General features: G+C 37.4%; 1 protein-coding gene across 6 annotated transcripts in view; it reads right to left on the reverse strand.

Annotated features, from left to right (window-relative positions):
* Nucleotides 1-2,943: 2,943 nt before the first annotated feature.
* GAS7 (growth arrest specific 7) overlaps nt 2,944-23,960 on the reverse strand; it is a 145,064-nt gene continuing 124,047 nt past the window's right edge. For all 6 annotated transcript variants that reach the window (XM_039327950.1, XM_039327949.1, XM_039327954.1 and 3 more), the window contains exons 5-14: nt 23,705-23,758; nt 17,952-18,041; nt 15,484-15,599; nt 12,520-12,594; nt 12,114-12,192; nt 10,306-10,434; nt 9,129-9,252; nt 6,777-6,856; nt 5,093-5,191; nt 2,944-4,704 (exon numbers count right to left, since the gene is read on the reverse strand). In XM_039327950.1, coding sequence (XP_039183884.1) covers nt 4,591-4,704; nt 5,093-5,191; nt 6,777-6,856; nt 9,129-9,252; nt 10,306-10,434; nt 12,114-12,192; nt 12,520-12,594; nt 15,484-15,599; nt 17,952-18,041; nt 23,705-23,758 — 960 coding nt within the window. In that variant the 3' untranslated portion in view covers nt 2,944-4,590. The remainder of the gene's footprint in view (nt 4,705-5,092; nt 5,192-6,776; nt 6,857-9,128; nt 9,253-10,305; nt 10,435-12,113; nt 12,193-12,519; nt 12,595-15,483; nt 15,600-17,951; nt 18,042-23,704; nt 23,759-23,960) is intronic.

Here is a 23,960-nt window from a genome sequence, read left to right on the forward strand (position 1 = left end):
TTTCTATCTAAAACACCTTTTTTCAAGATATTGGTTAGAAAGAAAATTTCACAAAACATGACCATCTTCCATGAGAATCCTGAAAGGAGAATAAATGAAATCTTGAGCATTGGGACTGCTTAAGGAATGGGAGCCATGTAATTAAGAGAGATTAAGTGGCTAGAAACCACATTAAACAAAATCAGGTTGTAAATGTCTGGCTAATCTGATGAACATCCAAGCTAAATATGAACTGATATAAACAGTCCGTGAAGCAAAAGGCACAAAGTACACTTGCAAATCATCCCACAATTGTAAGTCATACCAAAATGTCATGTAACAGGAATGCAGTGAGTAAGAGTTGCAAAGAAAAAAAACAATGGCAAATCCATTGCAATATAAAAGGGTAATAATAACAGGCAGTGCTTTTTTTCTAAAAAAAAAAAAAAAAAAAAAAGGTGCCGGAACTCACACACTTCATACAACCTGCCTTGCCTATCCTACAAGGTTCCATCCCAAAAAGGTGCCAGAACTCTGCTCTGGGCGTTCTATGAGAAAAAAAAACCCCTCAATAACAGGCCTATTCAAAAGGCAGTGAGGTGGTGAACTTCAAAAAGAGAAAAAGAGTCTCGTAGGTCTGACATGCTAATCCTCTTCTTTCTCTGCATTCCTTCTCATTTTATGTTTTGGAGCCAGGGAAGTCTAGATGTAGACATAGCATCAGTCCAAAACACAAATCAGAAAGCAACCGAGCAGTGGAATGTTCCAAAGAGCAAAGCTTAAGAGAAAATATGCAGGTTTCACCCACAACTGCTTTCCACGTTGAAAGAAAACTTCAAGGAGAATATTCAAGTGAGTTATGTTTTGTCCTAGAAAAAAGGAATGGAGAAAGAATACTAAAGGTAGCACCAGTGATTTGAGTGTGATGGGCCAAATAAATTTGAAAGGTCAATGCTTCTGAAGAAGTTGGGAAAAAGATTTCTACCAAGCTAAAACAAAGGGATTGGTCCTCACTTCCCCTCAAATAATTACAGGTGTTCATTTAGTGACAGTTCAAAGTTATAATGGCACTGAAAAAAGTGACCTACGACCGTTTTTCACCCTCAACGACAGTTGCAGCATCCCTATGGCCGTGTGATCAAAATTCAGATGCTCGGCAACTGGCTCATATTTATAACGGTGGCCATATCCTGAGGTCACATGATCACCTTTTGTGACCTTCTGACAAGCAAAGTCAATGGGGAAGCCAGGTTCACTTAGCAACCGTGCTACTAACTTAACAACTGCAGTGTTTCACTTAACACATGTGGCAAGAAAGGTCGTAAAATGAAGCAAAACTCAACTTAACAAATATCTCGCTTAGCAACAGAAATGTTGTGTACATAAATGGAAGACTACCTGTGACGGATCCCAAACTAGAGGTGTTTTAAGTAGACCCTGCTCTCTCACTTATGACCTTCTGGTTATATTCATCATGGCCATACAGGAATCCCTGCACGAATGTCATAGATTTCATGGGGCTGCTATCTGAGGGGTGCGGCCAGTGGTGGGATTCAGCCAGTTTGCACTAGTTCAGCAGAACCGGTAGCTAATTTTTTGTTGCCCAGGCCCAGAACAGACTTCTGGAAGCGGCATCCACACAGAGAACCGAATCCCACCACTGGGTGCAACATCCATGAGACTGAGAGCAACTGAGCTTTGCATGACACGTTGAGGGCTGAACTCAAAAAACATACTGAGACCATGGTGTTCTCAGGAATTTTAAGTGGTGAAATTCGCATCTTAAGCAATTGCAAGGCTTACAACCCTGATTTTGGCCCTTAGTAGCGTAAGTCCCCAAAAGACATAGAAATGGTTCCAATCTTTTCACCCAAACCCTGGGGAACATAAAAAGGAGTCTGGTGAACAATATGTATTTTCATCCTTCACATAAAATAATAATGTTTAAAAGAAACGTAGAACTTGAAAGAAAACATAGATTAAGACAGTCAAGGAAATACCTTGTACTGTTTGAAATAATTTTACAAGCTTCTGTAAAATCTTGGGGATTTTTCTGCAATCAAATCATATTTTGTCATCACTGATCACTGGAGCTTTAAGTAAAAGAAGAAAAGAGAAAAGCAAAGTAATGGGTAAGATAATTGTGAAAGATGTAGAAAAACAAAACAAAACAAAAAAGAGACAATTATTAGTTGGTAGAAAGCAACAGACACGTGAAAACCAAATGATCCAGGCAATGATTTACATTTACAAATAAGGTGCTTTGAGTACTTTTTATCTAGAAAAATAAGATAGATATTTTAAATTCAGTCAGATTTAATTGAAGTGGAATCTTAAAATATAATTTGGAAAGAGCATTTTTTGTAATATGAGTAGTTTGCTTTATGATGGTGAAGAAAGTTGGAGTGGAATGTACAAACAATTTGCAATCCATTTTATCAAAAGAACATATAGTTAAACAATGTCCAGTATGGAAAACAGAAAAAACCCAGAAATCAATGGGCAACAACTGAAGGAAGTTCTGAAAACAGTCAGAGAAAGATTGCAAGGAATACTGAAATATCCCAAGCTTCAAAACAGGAAAGGAACTGAATTCTTTTTATATTGTTTTTGATCCAGACCTTAATGTACTCACACATACCAGCAGGATAAATGTAGTTTTTGCAAATCTTGACAGTCAGCTTCTTGGGAAAAAGACAAAATATATATTTTTATTAAAAACCTGTGATGCCCTTAGAAATGAAAAAAGAGGATTTTGTTGATAACAGAAAGCCAACTGAAAAGGAAGGAACAGTAAGGGAAGGGAAGGGAAGAAATAATCAATCAAATGAGGGCAAATTGGAGCTGTAATTAATTAGAATAGCTTGTGTGCCAGTTTTCTCCATACTGTATTTAATAATATAAGCATCAAATAATCCAGGAAAACAATGCCATCTCTTATCCCAAACTTTCTGCTATATGTTGTTTTTTTAAAAAAATCAAGAGGCTCAGGTTATCTATATTACATCTCTGTAGTTTAAATTAAAACCATTACTTTGAAAGCAGAAAGGACAAGAGTTATAGTGCTGATGGGAAGTCTGGTCAAAAAACTGACAAATGCATTCCAGGAAAAAAAAAGATTTAAGAAATGAAGAGAAGATGTTTGTGACACATGTTCAAACAAAATACTTGGCAGTACAAAAAAAAAAGTGAAAGTTCTGATACTTGAAGCAAATATTTGTGCTATACAAACACCATTGCAAGACAAATGAAAACAGGAGGGGAACAAAGAACATGGTGGTTTTTCCCCAACAGTTTCTGAAATACAGGAGCTCAGGATCAATTGGTAAGGCTTTGTAGTACCATCATAAATAGCTGCACTTCTGAAAATATCTAGCTGTATAATGCATCTTTGGCTGGATTAATAGTCACTTCTTAACTCACTTGTGCTGATTTTTGACCATCTGATAGTTTTATAATGAGACTTAATATGGCCTAAACTCCATTATAAAATAAAACACTTTTTTTTAAAATAGCTGCCAGAAGTATCTTTCCCTAAACCCAAGTTCCCACTTGAATTTTGCTGAGATCTCTGAGACTTGAGCACAAAATTGAAAATCAGGGAAGACATATTGAAAGGGGCAAGATCTTAGCCTCTAAGTAATCTAACCCTCATGAAGGTTACTTTGCAGATTGAGATACACTTTGAATTTGGTTTCTTACACTCTTCCAAAGGCTCTTGGAGCACCCATGATAAGAGGCAACTGGGTCTTGAAAGTGCTCTTTTTCTATTGGGGGGTCAATGGTTCCAATTCTCTGATCGTTTCTGCAGATCCCAGAGAAGTCAAAAGATCACAAGCAGCTTGAGGACTGCAGCTAGTAAGTACCTGAGAGACAGTATAAAAGAGGGCCAACCCAAGCGGATTTCTTTGGGTACATTGTCTCTTGACCCATGGCCTCATTTTCTTTACTCAGAAAAAGCCTTTTCACTGTAGCCTTGCAATAGCATTTGCAGTTGTAGGAGACAATGGTTGTTAAAACATAATACTCTACAGATATTATCCTCACAACATCCCTGTGAAGTAGGTAAGCATTATAAAGTCCATTTCATAAAGTGTAGATGGGAGAAGAGGTGGGGATGTAAAACCACCTCCCCACTCCCCACCTAATTCAGTGGGAACATTCAGAGGATATCCCTGCTTCCAGAATCACATTCAAACTTATCCGTCCATATGTTTGGCACAGCCTTATTTGTGTCTTAACGTTACATTACAAAACAGAGCATCATGCAAGGGGAGTAGCACAAAATAGATAACCACAGAATAGCAAGATTCTTTTTGTACCAGCAAACAGACCCAGCCATTGATAATAGGAGCTGCACGTGCTTGGCTGCTAGGAGCCAGTTTCAAAAAGAAGGAAAAAGAGTAGCTTCTCAACCCTGGAATGTTGGATGTTTAAGGCATAGCACTACAGGAATGGAATAATGATCAAACATGACAGAAATAGTCCCTACAGACAATAATAAATAGATACGGAAGCTGACAGTGGAACATCTCTCCTGTTCCTCCTCTTGAAGCTTTATGGAATTCCCTCGAACTGGGTGGACTCAAAAGCCCACCTGGTCACAGAAGTCTATATCTCCATATCCACAGGTCTGATGTTACCGGTTTTGTGTTCTTTTACCCACAGTTCTCTGTCTTTGGCTGGATCCACTTTCTGAAGCAACTGATCCACAGGTTCCACTGTCTGAAAAACACAAGAGCCACATCGTTGTTTCCCAACATCTACAAATGAATGCCTGGTAGAGTACAGTACACATTAGTTTATTTATTTTTCTTCTTCAATATGCAGGTCTACTCTTTCATGTTTAACTTTACAGAATTAGGGATTATAATTGCCGACTTCTAATGTGGGTCTTGAATCCTGACCCTACACTGTCAAGAATCTCATTTCAAGGGTTCCAAGTGACTGATCCTGACTCAAAGTAAACAGTATTTATTAGGAGAGCTGAGTTATCTGTTTTTATGCAGTCATATACCTTAGCAGATGTAGAAGATTCTACATAAGTTTTCAGATTTCTATAAAGCTTGCGGAAGCACAGTATGAGAAAGGATTCCAAGATAAGTAGACTCACACTTTGGTTGAACATGTCTGTCTCATGTCGTAACTGTGTATATTGGCAAAGGTGCTGCCGAATCATTTCCACTCTCTCTACTTCTAGCCTCTCAAGTTCCTGAAATAAAAGAATGAAATATGTTCATTAACAGATCAGGAATAAAGCCCCACCCACTGTGAATCAAATATAAAGCAAATGTTTATTCATTTTAGTCTGTTTTGGTACTTTGTAATTGCTCCGTAAGCCTAAGGTGGGCAATTCACAGATACTGGACAATTTTTGTGGCCCTTGAGAATCCCCAAAATCATGCTATCAAAATTTGATGGCAAGCCAAGCTAGGTGTGATTGTTCATTAAAAACTAAAATAAAATCAGAAATAGAACATCAAATTCTTTGATAGGTTTACTCCTTTAAAATATTTATTTTACTGAACTCTAACCTCCAGCAATACAAGCAAAACAAATCAAAATCTCTCACTGTGTTACACTATCCTATTTTCCTTGAAACATTTTCCTTTCCTTTCCTTCTTTCCTTTTTCCTCCTTTTTCCTTTCACCCACACTTCAAATATAATCCATAGTTCTGATATGAGTGGACAAATATTTTCTCAAAGATTGTAAAATTGAAGATAGGAGTACATGTCCTAAATAATTCAATAATGTGAAAAAAATACAACTTGATTTTTGTGTGTGTTTTATGTTTACATTTTCAGGTCAGCTTTTTGATTTCCTGTGACTGTCTAGACTAGTCTCTGCAGTTTTCTTGGCAAGGTTTTTTTTTGGGGGGGGGGAAGTAGTTTGTCACAGTCTGATTCCTAGGACTTAGAGTGATTGGCCCAAGGTCACCCAACTGGATTTATGCCTCAGATGGGACTAGAATTCCAAATTTCTAGCTTGGTAGCTTAACCGCTACATCAAACTGGCTCTGATCTATTTTACCATGTATTTATTTAACATGGTATCCCACGGGCTATCAAGATGTCTCAGCATTTTATAATATAAAACAATTTTAAAATCAAGTCATTAAAAACAGTTAAAGTGGCAATTAAAACAAGTTAGTAGAAAATGTTCATTATCACCGTACAACAATACACACACACACACACACACACACACACACACACATATATTAAAGGCATTTTTTAAAAGTTGATAAAGATGCTAGGCTCCTCAACATTGCAGGCCATGCATTCCAAACAGCTGAGTTAACAACCAAAAGGGCCTAATCTTGATTCATCACCAGACAAGTTCACAGCAACTGTAGACAAACCTCTTCAAGTGATCTCTTAAAGCTTGGAGAGATCATATAGGAAGAGTCATTCCTTCAAGTGGGGGACCTACAGAGTGACATGACATGGAGCAGTTTCTTGCCCCAACCATCAAAAGCTTATGATGCAGACAGAAGGCTAGGGAATGTGAAGGGTAAAGATACAGACTGTGGGGATTTCCTAACATGTCATGTAAAGTCATATGGAATTACTGGTTTCAAAGGTACCCCCAATATTATTATTATTTTTAAAGATAATTTTAGTCTAAGAACAGAATACACAACCATGTTTGAGCAAAAAATCAAGAACAGGGATTTCAGAATTGGAAACACGCGTTATATACAAAAATGGGCTAATATATGTAATTCCACTAAAGGTGGAAAAAAAACCCACCTTATTTCTGAAATATGAAGGATGAAGCTAAAATTTAGCTTACCAGAGAGGTGGTTACCATTTCTTCAAACCATTTTGACTGAGCTTGGTTATACAAATCCACACAGCGCATGAGATCATCTCCTAGAAAACAAATTCCCCAAGCCATCACGTGAGTTCTTCTTGTAATTCATTCACCTACCCAAAGGGTGGGTTTACTTACTATTAATATCAGTGCAATTATGATTTTACTTTTTAATCTTTCCTGGGACTGTATTGCAGCTATGTGGGGCAACTGCGCAATTTCAGTGAAAGAAGCTGCTGCTTTAAATTAAATTCTAAGTGACAAGACAGGTATTACATAATTACCTTCATGCGTATCAAAACACATTTCTGCCTTTCAGTGTGAAGCGCCGCATTACACAACCCTAGTAGCTAATTCAAATTAATTAAGAAAAAAGCAAAAACCAATCTCTTCATCCTCAGTAGAAGTGAGAAAGTCATTAAGAAACATACTGCAAAGCTGGTTGGTTGGCATGTCTCATTAACTTTATATTAAGAATGTTTAAGAGAAGATGAAGAAACAAACTTCAGTTCTATTATTGCCTACTCTTTCCCCCACTTTAGGGAAATCTCCATAGGTTTCCCTGACCAAAGTATAATGAAAAAATATATTTGACTACAAATGAAAAAATATTGTTTCCTTCCTTTGGAAATTCCAATTTATAAATTGCACTCTAAAGTTTAGATACTAGTGATCAAATTATACACATCAAAGAATGCTTAGGTGAACAGAGGTGATACAGCTTCCACCTGGAAATTAAATATAAAATCCTTCTGCAATTTGATTGCATACTCCCTATTTGTGTGCAGTGGTTTAACCAATTTGAAATAATGAAACAGCTAGTCAGTATTTTATAACACCTTCTTGAGCGGAAACAGCAACTTCCAAACTTTTCTTGTAGCCAACTAAGAGTCTTTTGAAATTTCTTCCCACTCTATCTTGCAGAATTGCACATAAATAGTAAGGATGTGTTCAGATTTGCAGAAAGATATTTTGTTTAAATTTGGATGTAGCACCTGTGTCAACTTCTTTTCACTTTAGGATTCAATGAAACATGCAATTTGACCAGCAGTAAATAAACTCTGCATGCAGCTGTAAACAGAGACACACGTCAGAAAACCAAATGGAGGGATAATTTAACCAAGAGTAGGTGAATCGTCACACAGGTTTGCCTACTGGCAATTTTGCTGACTGAAAGAAACACACTTCTCAGTGGCTTCTGTATGCTTGTTTCTTTCTAACCCAGTAATTCAATGAGTCACAAATTCTGCATTGAAATAGAACAGCAGGACCTATATACATGTTTTATAGCAAAGTTGACTTAGGTGATAATTTGACTCTCTCTCCTGCCATCTACTGTATGATGCAAACAGTAAAAAATTTATAAAAGAAAATACAAGAAATTTTAAACTGAAAAATGTAAAGGCTAGCTCCAATTCTGTTTGTCACACAATTCAAATAAATACATGAAAAAGGGAAGAACTTTAAATAGATTTATCTCTAGAAGTACCAAAATGTTCACAATTCAATTAATTTAAGAATATTGGTAGAGTAATGACATACATTCAACCCTGACTGCTCTTTAGAAGGCCAGATCCTGAAATTGAAACTCAAATACTTTGGCCACCTAATGAGAAGGAAGGACTCACTGGAGAAGAGCCTAATGCTGGGAAAGATTGAGGGCAATAGAAGAAGGGGACGACAGAGAATGAGGTGGCTGGATGGAGTCACTGAAACAGTAGGCGTGAACTTAAATGGACTCCAGAAGATGGTAGAGGACAGGAAGGCCTGGAGGAATGTTGTCCATGGGATTGTGATGGGTCGGACACAACTTCGCAACAACATCAACAACAACAATGACATACATAGAGTTTGCCTTCTGCAGCTGGTGCTCTCCAAGTATATTGGGTTTGGAGACTCTGAAATCCATTTGATAGGACAAAGGAGGCCTTGCTGGCTGGAGGTATAAGGGATGGTCCAACCCAACTAAAGATTGTGCTGGACTCATGTCTTCTAATACTGGCTACTTTTCCTTAATTTCCTTACATGTATCTTAAGAGTGAAAGTATGGGATAGTGATAATGGTCTTTACTACAAAGGAACTAAATCCTGGAAACAGGATCAACAAGGCCAGAAGGTCCAAACTGGTATTGCAAATACAGTTTATCACACAAAATATAGATAACAAATTAAAGAATGCAGTTTTGATCAATGCCAAAATTTAACGAACCATGCTCTTCTTCCTACCTGAATCAGTAGAAGGCTTTTTATACCCCATTTCCCTTTGACATTCAAATTTCCTTGTTTCTGTGTCTCTTTACCACATAGTGTCCTCATTCTACATATACTCACCAGCTTGAGTAGACTTCCGCCTGGCCTTTTTAATTTCCTCTTCTGTCTTGTTGCTCAGTTTTATCTCCAACTGCTGTGTTTTCATCTCTAAATCCTTTTGCCTCTCTGTTAATGCTTTTCGAGCCTTGAAACAAACCAAGAGTCATAAATTTCTCCACGGAAAGAAATATCTATCTGTCTTTTCCTTTCCATAAGATTTATTCTTTTACAGACTAAATCACTGCAAGAATAGAGTGTGCGCTAGAACATCAAGAAAATGAACATGTGCGCTATCTCTTGGATGAGACCTTGAGCACCAAACTATTAGGAACCAAAGTACCACCAGTACACAAAAGGTGTACAAATAGGGAGTATCTGGGCAACACTATTGAGGAGCCCTGGTGGCAGTATTGCAAACAAACTCTTCCCACATCCTAGAGTTCGGTCTTGATGGAGCTCAAGATTGACTCAGCCTTCCATCCTTCTGTGGGTCAGTAAAATGAGGACCCAGATTGTTAGGGGCAATATGCAAATAATGCTGACATTGCAAGCCACCCAGAATGTGCTGTAAAGCACTGTGGATGATATTTAAATCTAAATGCTATTGCTATTCTTTGGAATCCTATTTTATTTAGTCAGTTTAAAATTTGCTGCAAAGGTTACATTATATTTCCACAATCTGGTTCTTTTCAGGACCTTCTGCCAGCAGAAGCAAAGGATAAAATTATTGAGCCACTCATTTTACTTATCAAAGTTGTCTAAACTAAACTAATAATTAAACATATTCAGTATTGTTTATAGGACAGCATCTTCTGCTGGAAGTTAGGACATAGAATATAGATTAGACAGCGTGGCATAAATAATCTTGCCCTCCTGTCTCTATGCTGGCACTTTCTTTTCTTCCCAGGGTGACTGGCACTCCACTAATATGGCCAATCAGACCACTTGGAGTGATGGCTTACAACTTGAAGAATCATATTTTTCTTACATACACACTATTTTTTTTCAAATATCTATCTATCTATCTATCTATCTATCTATCTATCTATCTATCTATCTATCTATCTACCTACCTACCTACCTACCTACCTACCTACTTACCCACCCACTCACCGACCCACCCACCCATCCACAAGGATTTGTATGGCAAGTTTTTGAGCATGCACACCAATTTGCCTTATATATGAGAAATTCTTACCTTTTCCACTGCTGCATACCTACTAACCAGCTGTTTTCGCAAATCAGCAATATGATGGTCATACTTTTTCATATCTTTCTTGAAGTTTTCACGGAAATTGAGTAGCGGTTTCTCCACTTCTGTCTGAAGCTGGCATAAATGAGAAAAAAGAAAAAATGGTTAAGAAGTTGTAGATGCTAGGAACTGGGGGGAGGGGGGCAATGGGGAGAAATACTTTGATTTAGACTAGGAGAAATGGGAGGAATTCTTTCTTCCTTTTTGAATATTAGAACTATTTAGTTTCTACCCATTGTGGGATAGCAATAATCAATCTTGGCTAAAAACTAATAAAAATGAGTAAGATTGGTTTGTAGTTAAAATCCAGGAAGTACCAGTAATATGAACTAAACAAGAGAGTTTTTTTTAAAAAGGCCAAGCTATTTCTATCCTCCTGTCAAGAAACTACATGGACAGGTGCCTGAAATTATCAGGACTTGAAGTTAACCTGAAGAAAACACCATCCCTTTTGCATGGGAGGAAGAACTGGAAAGTGCTGAAAAGTAGAAAAAAGCTAAGTGATAGAATCATGGATTTCATATCTGTTTTGATCCTCAGATATCTGTGTGAAGCAAACACTTCAAAACAAAAGAGAGGAAGAAGAAAATCCTAAAGATTTCAAGGCAGTTGTCACTTCTATAATGAGATATAGATATAAATTTTCTGCCTCTATGTTGAAGGGATGGGGGAAGGATTGCAAATTCTGAAACCAAACATGAGATCTTAGGATACAGTTCATTTGATTCTTGCCACTTAGGATAGCCTATTCTAAAATTTCAGCATTTCAGAGAGGAATCAGTTATTTTCTTAACTGTAAATGAGCTACAATCCAAACTGAATCAATACATGGCTATTTATTAGGTCTTTGTCCAAATATCATCAAATTATAAAATACTGAGAGTGCAATCTTGTATGCAATGATGAAAGCAGGAGAAGTCACTTACCTAATAAGTAGCCAGTTCTTACTACTACTATTGCTACTACGACTACTACTACTACCTCTACTACTATTAATATCTTTATGAGCACTAGGATATTAGCTTTGGGGGGAAAAACCTGAATAAATGATATTGTCCAATCACTGATAAACATTAGCACATTCTTCAATTTTTTCTATTGCAACCAATAACTTTTGGGAATGAAATTTTGTCTGGATCAGGAATGAACAATGTGAAGCTATAGGACAGTGGTTCTCAACTTTTCTAATGCCGTGACCCCATAATACAGTTCCCCATGTTGTGGTGACCCCCAACCACTTATACATCACCGGGTTCCAGGGGCGTGGCCCAAAAAAAGGGGAAAAAATGGCGGACAGCCTTGTTTGGCGACCCCCGTGGAATGGTCGTTCGACCCCAAATGGGGTCCCGACCCACAGGTTGAGAACCACTGCTATAGGAACACATGTGCTAATTTTACATAGCTCTTGGCTTAATTTCAAACTCCCATATGCAAAAGTTCAAAATAAGACCTTTAGCAATAACTATCTGTCCCTTCTTCTTGCTTGGGAGCAAACAAAAGAGGCTCAGGAAGAAGAAAAAAAGATGGGTTGCTAGAGAAATGGATGTTTCCATCCCACTGCTTGTTTCAAAGAGAATGTAATCCCTAGCAGAAGGAAGGTTCCCTGCCCTAGATAAAGATCATGCCCACAGTTAGAAGGATCCTCGAACAAGTGGTCCTATATCCACACTCTGGCATAAAGCAGGCAATCTCAGGCCCATAAAAACACGATTTGATACCTTACATTTGATACCTTAGAGGAAATGATCTGATACCTTAGAGGAAAATTTAAGATGAACCTCTGCTTCATCAGCCATGCTTTTTTTTAGTTGAGACCAGGATTCGCCAAGTGTCCTGCAATGCATGAGCCTGGTTAGTAAGAAATGCACTTTTTCATTAGGATCTGAAACTCATCATTACCACTGCTAATAGGATTAGCTATTAGCCAAAGCACAATGTTTAACATTATTCTCAGTAATTCTCTCTCTAAATATATGCTCCTATTTGAATTCAAAAAGAAGATATAATCTTGAATATCTTTAGAAAAATATCACCCAACCCTCAGTATTAATAAATGAATTTTGCAGTACTAGGTTTAAAACTAACTTTTATTTTAAAAAAATATCAACATACTGTAATATAGAGCAGACAGGCAATTAGAATTAAAAAATGTGTATTTACCCTTCTTCCTGGGCAGCCAGCGAGTTCTGTGATAGTTTAGATAGATTCTTGGCATATTCTTCTTCAATTTTTATTCTGGAAAAAAAAAACACCAGTGACATCAGCCCAAAGCTATTATGTATTAGAAATGTAACTTGCAATTATAATAAAATACAGTACATTTAGCTAGTCACCTCTTGGGAATCTATATTTTTATATATTTATAGTTTTACCCACAATATTTGCCAAGAGAATTAATGATAATTTAATAATTTCACTACACACGTGGATTATAATCACAACTCTATATAAGTGCTATTGCTATCCCATATTCCTTTGTTAGTGGCAATTGTTCCACAGTTAATAAAGCAGTGTCATCTGAGAAAGAGAGAGGAATAGAATGACTCTTAAATTATGCACAAGATTTGTATTTACCCTTTCCAAAATTTCCACTCTGTCAAAAAGGTTCTTGCATGCACAAGGAAGGAACAAACAGCAAAGCAAACTTAGATTTACAAGGTTCAGCAAGTACACCCAGATTTCAAGTTAAATAACATTTCCTGTGCTCTGAAGAGTGGAAAAATTGTTGATGCCCACATTTTGTCAAAGGGATGCTAAACAGTTTTTATACTTAATAGCTTCCATTAAATCATGAGAGCATTTCACTATTAATTCACCAAAGCATAATTGTAGGAAATGAACTAAAGCAGCCCTTCTATTTTTTTTTCTCTGATCAGGGAGACAAGTCCATTCATGGAACAGAATGTTCCAATCACCACTTGCAAGTTGCTCTCCCTCCTATTATTATGTGGAAAACGATTTAGAAGAATGCTCTTTTTAAAAGAAAAAATATAAATAATGAGCAGCTATAAATAATAACTGTTTATCTTTCTCTCTTGGTTTATCCTTCCATGTCACACAGACGTTTTAAGTTATTTAAACTACCAGAGCTAATGGGAGCATTTGAGTGTGTGTGTGTGTGTGGGGGGGGAGATTTCTGAGATATGTCAAAATCAGCAAGAAGCATGACTCATCTGGACTCAGAATGAACTCAAGCAAATTGTACCCCTCTCTTTCTGTAGCAAATATTTAAATGGGTCCTTAGTAATTATAAGAACTGTTTTCGTATTAAAGAACCACTTGAGGTAACATAGATTTTAATCCATCCAGTCTGGAGCAATGACATTATGAAAAAGAGCTCCTGAAACTGAAATTCCTACCAATTCTACTGCAATTGGAATTGAAATTCCTACCAATTCCACTGCAATTGTTGCACTCTCTGAAAATCAGAATAAGGCCCCTCAAAACAATATGGGGATAGGGACTGGTATGATTAATTGAAGAGACTACATCTTTCTTAAGAGTCCCTGTTTATAAAAATTGGCATATTTCTGTTGATATAAAGTTTTGACTGTTGATATTTTGCTACATAGAAAAAATGTTTTGTTTGTTTTCTCACTGTAGATATCTTTCTGTATATACATGTGTAGATATTTCTACACATGACGGCTATAATTTGTTGAAGATGTAGCTGCTTTTAAAGACCACCCTGAAATTTCAGCTGGTCCAGTATGCAGCAATTCACATCTCACTAGTCCATCGTGATACTGTTATCTTAACTCCATTGCTGTTGGAGATGGATTGGCTTCCGAGTACAATTTACAGTACTGGTTGCTATCTTTAAATCCATTAACGACTTAAAGTCTAGGTATTTCAGAGACTGCCCATCTGATCCTGCCAATCACAGAATATCTGCTCAGGGCTCTAGGAAACATGACAGGAGGGGCCCTGCAGGTGGACATTCTCTATGACAGCTTCACTCCTATGAAACCCTCAAGGCAACTCTGGGTCATCCTAACTCGTACAGTTTTTCTGGCTTTTCTAGAGGGCTTTTCAGGACTGATTCTGAACCCTGTATTATTTTTTATTATAAGGACATTGATTCTATTTTATAACAGTTATTATTTTATACTACTATGTTTTATTATATATATGTTGTAAACCACATAGAGTCTGTTTGGATTGAGGCAGGTAGTCCTAGGGTAGGGGTAGGCAACCTTGGCTCTTTTATGACTCGTGGACTTCAATTCCCAGAATTCCTGAGCCAGCCTGGCTCAGGAATTCTGGGAATTGAAGTCCACGAGTCATAAAAGAGCCAAGGTTGCCTACTCCAGGTTCTAGGACTACAACGGTAATTGGGACTGGAATTTGTGCCACTAACTTATATGGTCATAAAGCACAATGTGACCAAACTGCTTGACAAACCTCTGTTGCTGTTGATAAGTAAAGAACACTTAGCAAGTCTTTCCTTCTTAGGTGGTTTGCAAGCAGGCCCATGGGTGAGAGCTACGAATGGGTGGAAGCCATGAAGTGTGGGTGGGCAGGACCAAGTAAAGGCAGCTGGGCAGACAGATGCTACAGGCAGGCACAAGTGGGATCCACAGGTGCAAGCAGGTGTAGGAAAGTGTGTAAATGGATGCTATAGGTGGGCAGAAGTGGGTGTGGGCACTACAGAGTGCAGGCAGGCGCAAGTCCATGTGGGCGGTATGGAGTACAAGATTCCCCCTGAGGGACTCCTCAGGGAAAAAAACCAGCAGGAGCCACCTGTAACTTCTGCCAGTTTTTTAAATTGACTTTACTTATGGGAAGACAATAGGGAAGAATGCATATGGTAATGCCATGACCTCACGATGCTGTGATAATTGTAAGCCCCCTGTTGTAATTTGAATGTTGCTGAATGAATGGATGTAAGTCAAGAACTCCCTGTGTACATTTCATCAATAAATATATACACGAAACTATTAGAATAAAAAAGATAACAAGTCCATCTTTGCATTTGCTGTCAGATCTCTGAGTATTAGTTGTGTTTAACAGAAAATATTCCAATAGACTTGTAAATTGATAGAATCAGGAGTTTCACCACCGGAAACATAAACTCAAATCCCAACGGAGTCAGTTTAGCTCATTACTGAGTTTCTAAGTTACCTTTCTCGAATAAACTCTGCCATTTCCTTCTGCATTTGCTTTCCTTTCAGTTGTTTCTGCAAAAGAATTTCAAATCCCGAGACTGTGCTGTTCCCTTGGGGGTCCTTCTTGTCAGTCTAAAGAAAATGAACAGTAAAAGCATGGGCCAGGTGAGATGTATTAGCAAATGCAATCACATCCTTATACTGTAATAGGTATTTGCAAATATGCTGAGAGATATCCAGCTGTCATAACACTCTCTCTTCCATCCTAATAACAGAGATACAATTGGTGCTAACAAATCTGCCAGGATTTCTTTAAAAAAAAAAAAAGGCAAGTTATGGGCACCAGAGCTTATTCTTGCAGGAAACAAGCAATTCAGTAGCAGGGAACTTTATAATCACAAGAACTGACAATGACTAATATAAAAGAATCTCATAAGGGCCTGCTCTGGTTTGTAGAGATTGCACTTCCCTGAAGTGCCCAGACCTGAAGTGCCCAGACCTCTGGTTAATTGAGAAGTTGAAAGAACATTCTGGAAAAAGGCAGTGGCAATCCAATTAAAATTACCAAGAAGACTTCCTAAATGCAGTCTTCAATTCAAGGTATTCTTTACTTTCTTCTCTAAGTTCGTAATAAAAAAAGGTAGAATTTCCTGGAAGTTGCAAACATCTTCACGGCCATTTTTTCAAAATTTCAAGAATGCTTACAACCCAGTATTAAAAATTAAACAAACTTGAAACATTTAGCAAACTGATGAACTCACCTCAGGTGGGCAAGTTCAAATCCCAGTAAGAGTTGAGTGTACTGAGATCTAACATAGGGGTTATCTATGCCTGATGAATTCCGATAAAAACAAAACTGGTTGCATAGTCCCCCTAGTGGTCAGTAGTGAGTATAAACCATCAGTCTGAATACAAACGGGCAGGCAGGAGGCGACTTCTAATATGAGGCTCAGACAAATTGACATTTACAGATCATTAATCCAGGAGTACAAAACAAATGAGAAGGGAGGTATATGATTCATAGTGCATTTGGTAAATTTAACTATCTCTGTCTCTGCATCAACCAAGGATCAACCAATGATTCTTGATGCTCTAAGGTAATATGTAATTGGTTACTTGATTGAGAAAGATATCAACCTAGATCTAGTATTTTATTCACCCATTTAGGCATAATCATGCATATTCATACACACTCCCTTCTAACTATAAGAAACAAATCTGTTCTGGAAACCATCTGTAGTGAATAAGACATGATGAGATGGATGATGATGATGATGATAATAATAATGACAACAATAACAACAATAGAGTTGGAAGGGACCTTTGAGGTCTTCCAGTCCAGGGATGTCAACCTCACAATGACGTGATGTCTCGCGATGTATCACGACTTTTTCCCCATTGCCGGAACTGGGGTGGGCGTGGTTTCGATATGACACATCTGGCCTGTGGGCCGGCAGTTTGATACCCCTATTCTAGTCCAACCCACTGCTCAGGCAGGAAACCTTATACTATTTCAGACAAGTGGTTCTCCAGTCTCTTCTTAAAAACTTCCAGTGTTGAATGAAATGAGATGGATGACACATAAAATATTACGTGCCTCAGAGCTAAATGGAATGTTAGGTTCAGATGTGGCTGGACAAACTTTTATGGCTCCAATGGCTACAGGGATTACTGACGGGAGATAATTACCTACTTATATGCAACCACTGTCTCTCAAACACACATACGCATATGCCCTTTTCTTGTTGGGCATATGGTCAATGAACAGAATAGAGAAGCAAAAAGACTTTTGCCTTTCTCCATGTGATGCAACTTTCAGATTGCTGGTTTTACACTATGTGAAATTGGGAAAGGGGGATTTATGCCAGAGGTCTTCAAACTTGGCCCTTTTATGATTTGTGGACTTCAACTCCCAGAATTCCTCAGCCAGGCACACTGGCTGAGGAATTCTGGGAGTTGAAGTCCACAAGTCATAAAAGGGCCAAGTTTGAAGACCTCTGATTTATGCTGTGCCAGCTCACAGATGCTGTTCAACTTTAATAGATAACAAGTGTTGTGACTTTACAGACACTTTTGGAAAGAAGGCTATTTTCTCCTTCTCAATTTTTTCCCTCCTTCCTCAAAATGATTGGTTTCCCCCCCCCCAACCATTAGCATAAAATATGAATCTGCTGAGTGATCTGCTGCCTGATAGGTGGGGAAACAGTTTTTACAGCTATGAATTGCCCATTTCTGGTTTAAAGCACTGCAGACTGGGAAGGCCACAAAATGATTCTATTTTATTCCATTCTTCTGGTTTTAACAATATAGTGGTTCTGCTGGATTTCATACATAAAGAAACAGAATAACTTTTACAGTGTCTTATGCATCAACTTTTAGGCTTGAATTTTATCATGTTTGCTATCAGAGATGTTAGCAATATGTCTCATCCTATGTAAAGCTCAACTGCTGCAGTAAACAGCATATGGGAAGCTGCTCACTTACCCAGAAATAATCACAGTAGCTCCATTCAGAAGGTTTTAGCAACTGCTGTTCTGGCATTGTGTCAGGATGAGGAAAAGTCACACAGTTTATCTAATAAAGAGGAAGAAAGTAACATAAATATGCTGGACATGCAAAGCAATTCAGTAATGGAGAGATGCTACATATGTAGAGAGGCTAGATGCCAAAACAGGACACAGATATAGGCAGTTATTGGAGCAATTCTCTCTCCAGCCAGAAGATGTCATCAAAAGAAGGTAGAAAGGGCTTCCTCAGTTGAAAGCTTCTGCAATATCTAGAAAAAAGACCCCAAGCAAGATAGAACCACAATCTGAATTACACTTTTTTCCCTTCAGAAAAATTTAGAAACCCTTCATGACAAAGCTATTTTTTTACTTTAGATGATATCACTCTTCTCCCAAAAAAAAAATCTGTGGCAAAAACATTTTAATAAAGATTTAGGCACACTGGGGGTGAGGAACTGAGTAATAAATCAAATATTAAAAAATGCAATTGCTTTCAATGGTATAGCCTCACAAATCCATTCATGGATTTGAAGTCAACTAGAAGGACCAATCCAGCCAAAAATGCTTTAAAATAAACAAAAAAACCATAAGTCCAGAACTATTCAGGTAAATTAATTCCAAAAACAGTTAAACCCCAAAGATGGCATAGCACATGAAAATTGCTTATCAGAATATACTAATCCCAAATACAGTTATTAATGTATATTTATTCAATTATCAATATACCTAGAACTCAACAGGGCACTAAATTCTCTCTGAAAGTTGGTAGGACGTTAGTATTCTCTGAATCCCATGGATAGATTAAAAAATCCACATATAATCTTTTAGATGAATAATAAATGTAAATATTTGTTTTATGTAGATGATGATGATGCTATCACGAATTATGCACAAATCACTATAGGCAAGTGACTACCAATAATTTTCAGATATATATGGAGGTCCTTAAGAGGGAGAGGAAAAAAGAGCAATTAAAGGTTGTATTTTCACACTTATTTTCTGTCAAGTACAACTGATCTCCTCTGGAAAATGTTCACTAGTTAAATTTATGACACCTGCTGAGAGAACATTTCTTTCCTTCATTTCAGGAAAAATAACAAGTATACCAAAATGAATGCTTAAGTTCCTAGTTCTCAGAGATACGAGCAAACACAAGCTTTTATGAACTTTCCAGAAATACAAGGACACCAGAATGCTCTTTATATGCTTTCTGCATCGCAGAATTATAGAACATTGAACTACTTATGGAGGGGGTCTTGCTGATTATCCAGACCAATCTCCTCTTCAGTAGAGGAATCCCACATGATAGACTTTCCTGCAGATGGCCACCATACCCCCAGCAGATGAGAGTCCATCACCTGCCAAGACAATCTGTTTCACTGTTAAACAGCTTTTACTATTAGGATGTCTAACCAAATATTTTCCCCCTTGTATTTAAACCCATTACTTTATATTCTGTCCTTGGAACAACCTGAACAAATCTACCCCGTTTTCTGCATGACAATTTTTTTTTGAGATACTTCAACATAGTTATCAAATCTCTTGTTATGTTTTCTTTTCAGAAAAGAAGAATGCAAGGTCTTCTCCATAAAATGGAGAATATGTTGATACTATCCAATGTATCAGTAATAATTGTGCAATGTTTACATTGCTCCATCCACATATGATTCCATACATTTTGTCTGGTATATGGAATATAGATGAGCATTTTTCTAATGCAAGAAATAAAAAAGATATACAGATTATTTTTCTTCAGCAACAGATGTGATTATTGGCACTGTCTAGTGTTTCAAGACCTGAAACATGTGAATATGAGGTAGCACCTATTCACAATTCCCTACAGCTGCATCTTTTCTCAGGATCATGCAACAGTCTTCCTTCACTGCAGCACAATCTCAAGAAAAAATGAGCTTGGTTACAAAGAAGTCACAGATAGATGCTTCCTGTACATCTCCAATATTCTGGAGCCCCTTTTTGCCTTGAAATTCAAAGCACCTAAGGGTCCAAGCATTATCTTCTGACTCAACAGGAGCAATAAACCCATGCTGGTTGTAGCACTTTCATAAGATGGAAAATCTTCCTTCAAGCAGAATAAATTTTTTTAATCAAGATGGAGAAATACAGTGTTTTAAGAAAAAGGCATTTCTGTAACAAATTGTCAAAGGCATGGGCTATAGTTCCATTTCTGTAGAGCTATCTGAGTGCTCATGCCGATAAACAATCTCTTTAAAAAAGGTAAAATACTTCTAGAATGTATCTTTATATGGAGGCTATATGTGCAATGTGGGCAGCATCTAAGAAGCTTCTCTGTCCTTTACATTCAACCTAGGTGTTTCTGCTTGTAGTGGTACTGCCTAAGCTTCTAGGGTTTTAAAAATGTTTTCCAGGCCAAAAATGCTACAAAACCCTGAAAAAAAAAATAGATCGACCAGAATTTGATAGGCAGCAATAAACACAAAATGGTATAGTTGTCCAGTTTAAGACTACTCTTACAACCCTGAATCCATGGAAAATCATTGCCTATTTTCCACCTGAAAAATAACATCACAGAAAAAAAAATAGCATGGCAATTGTTTATTTCCCTTAAAAATGGCTATTAGGCTGTTTTGGGGAAGGAAAAAAGACTATATGAAGATCCATGAAGTGAAGATCAAAAGCATAATGAGTGCTTCATTCAAGTCTCGGAACAGCATCACTGTGGACAGTAGAAAAGCTATCTAAAAATAGTATCCAAAGCCTGTTCTGAAAGACAACATCTTGTCAACATCTTCTAGTTCACAGTTCCTCTCATGAGGCTTCCAGGGAATATCAAATGACTTCACTTACAGCCATAACTTCTCTATGAACCTTGTTGGCACCTGAAGGATGTGGCTGCCCAAGGGAACATCATTTGGCCATAATGTCATTTGAGGGCATTTCCAGATGATTTAAATACCAACTAAATCCTTTTTACACAGTACCAGTGTTGAATGTGACCAAGTGCCAAAAGCACAATTTCCTGTGATCTTGCTGGAGAAGCAAATGCTGAAAGTCACAGCTGCATTCCTACTTGGAATTATGCAGGTTGTGCAGGTGTACAATTATGAGTTGCACGAAAACGCAAGGGGAATAAGAATAATCTTTATATTGCAATATTCAAACATCAGACCATGGGGAAAAGAGGATCTTTGCTGATGCTGCTTTGAAATATTTGCTCAAAGTTAACACTCTTCTGGGTGAAGGAAATGTTGGGCAAAAGTCAAGATATTTCAAGCATTACATTTTCATGTTAACATATGAGTAGAAAGCTGTGTAGCTTCATCTTCGATATACATAAATAATTTGGTTCTTCTTTCCCATTTTCATATGCTATGCACCAACAGGTATAAGGATAAGGCCTTCCTATCATGAACATTGTATTTAATCTCTTAAATTTCAAGAGGTTTTTTTTTATTATATTTGGTTTCATAAAAAGGCACCCGGTTTGGGATAAAGGATCTATGTCACTGTTCATCAGCATTTCAAGGAGGATATATTTATGGATATCTTATTTATCCACTCCATATCTGCAGTACTTTAATCGGAGGAACAATTTTTATGAGATTACAGTAATTGAAGCATAGGGAACTAATTCTTGACCACAGAAACACTCACTGGGGAAAATCTCAGAAAATTGGCAAGTACTCTGTATTTTCCATAGAAACAAAACAGCTATTTTCATACCTTTAGTATTATGTGAATGAATCCAGACATAACACCTCCTCCTGTAGGATGTCAAACATCTGTGCAACCTATGATTTTCTTCAGCATATGCAAACCAAATAATGGTTTGTGCCTACCTGGAGACTACTACAATTGTGTGGTATTCGGATACTAAGGCCAACTTATATCTTGGTGATATGCCCAAAGTCAGACATTCTGAATTGTGATATACAGGGAAGAAGACAAGATGGGGACAGACAAGTGAGCCTAGAAAGGATCAGGGCTAGTATCTCTACTTCCAAAACATGATTTCATATTATTTATAAGCAGCATTCTCTGAGAGTCTCCTGATCATCTGATATATTTTTATTCTGAAGCAAGAAAAATCAACAGTCAGTTTGTGGATTCTGGTTTCTGGAAGTTAGAGGTGAACATCTGAGACATCCAGAATAACAGAATTGAAAAAGACCTTGGAGGTCTTGTAATCTAACACACACACACACACACACACACACACACACACACACACACACACACGAGATTATACCTATCAGATATTTCCTTTAGAAATGAAGATGTTTCTCAATATTGAGTTTGAAATTTAAGAAAGGAATGGAAGAAAATCTGTAGTATAGGAGGTGCAAAATCAATCCACTTCAGGAAATAGGATAAAGTATATAAGAGTAATAATAAAGTACAATTTTTCTTTTGTTTCATTTCTGACTTACTGTGGTTATTCTGACTTTGTCAGAAAATGACATTGCTTCAGGCAATTTCAGGAACAATGACTTCAGAAGAACTGTTAAGTAAAGTTAGCTGAGTTGACTTCACTTGACAGTTATTCTGGGGTAACAATTCCTGAAGTTGTCTAAAGCACAAATAATCAACAGAGTGAAGGCAACCAAATAAGAATCAACATCCTTTATCAACATTTGGGACTGTCTTTTTAAATAACCTCTTAGCTGGAAATAAGTGTAAAGTATTTATTTTGGTTGCTAATGGTTTCATTGAGAAGTGGAGCAATCTGCAATTCATTCAGTAAATCTGATCCTATTGCAGCCTTTCTTCAAAACAAATCGAAAATCACCCTTTCACTCCAATATACAAATGATATTTTTCACTGCCTGGTGTAAATCCTAAAAGGTATAAGTTGATGAAACACTAAAACTACATTTCAAACCTGTAAAAACTGAATGGATATCAAAAGAGAACATCAGCACCTATATGAAAAATCAATCTACCATATACGGGTTCCCTGGTGTTTTCTCTCTTACTCGATCATTGAGGGATATCATGCTGTTTCAACAGATTTCTTTCCATTATTGTCAGTAGCAAAAAGGCAGACCTCACACTTCAACAGAGAAGCATTTACAGCTTTTTAATCACTGCATTCAAATTTTGTACATGTGACCCATGTTTATGAGCGATAATGGTGTGAAGAATAAGTTTATATTGATTTAAAATAACAGAATTCAAAATCTTACATCTCAGCCATCCATACTGAGAAACAACTTTAGAGGGTATATGTTTGCATGTATGAATACTAGAGAAAAATAACTATGTGTATGCACACAGAGACTTATTTTTCTCTAGTCGTTCAAACCGAAAAGGTAAACCACCATCGAAAACAGGTTTCATGAAACCTTGTTATTAACTTTTTGCATTGTGTGTACTGTTCACAGGAACATACTCCATTCTTTAGATGACTTCACTAGGAATAAATTGTTTGAACGAAATGAAAAACTGTTCCAACTGTAATTTAAAAAGCTCAACACAGAGAAGTGTCTCCCACCCTCTCTTTGGCTTTCTGTTGTTGCTTTCCCATCTCTGTGTAACAGGCTTTTTGCTAGCTTCAGCCTTTTAAATATGGCTTCATTGCAGCTACTGCTGAGGAGAGGAAGAACCATGTTTACATCTGGAAAACATGAGGCAGACCCCAGCACACAAAATCCTGTCTTCACCCCCCTCCATCCCGGCCTGCAGTGCTACTTGCTGACTGGATCACCATAGCAACTGGATTGGTGATTATCACTCCAGTATTCTACTTACCGTAAAGGTGTTCTCCTTATTCTGCTTTCGAGTAGGTGATGGAGACCCAGGACTCTGAGGAGAGAGGCAAGAAGCATCATCAAAACTGCATTCCACATCCGACATGGTATGGTTTTTTTTTTTTTTGAGAAATTGTGTATATAAGGATGTATGTATGGAGGTGATGTTTAAAGCTAAATGCAAGCCAATTGTGAGCAGAGTCCCTTCTGCTTGATTCCTGGGTTAGCCTTTTCCCATGTCTGGAAGTGTCACAACC

This window comes from Crotalus tigris, unplaced genomic scaffold (genome assembly GCF_016545835.1).
Source record: "Crotalus tigris isolate CLP2741 ecotype Arizona unplaced genomic scaffold, ASM1654583v1 scf7180000024370.6872682, whole genome shotgun sequence".
Taxonomy (NCBI): domain Eukaryota; kingdom Metazoa; phylum Chordata; class Lepidosauria; order Squamata; family Viperidae; genus Crotalus; species Crotalus tigris.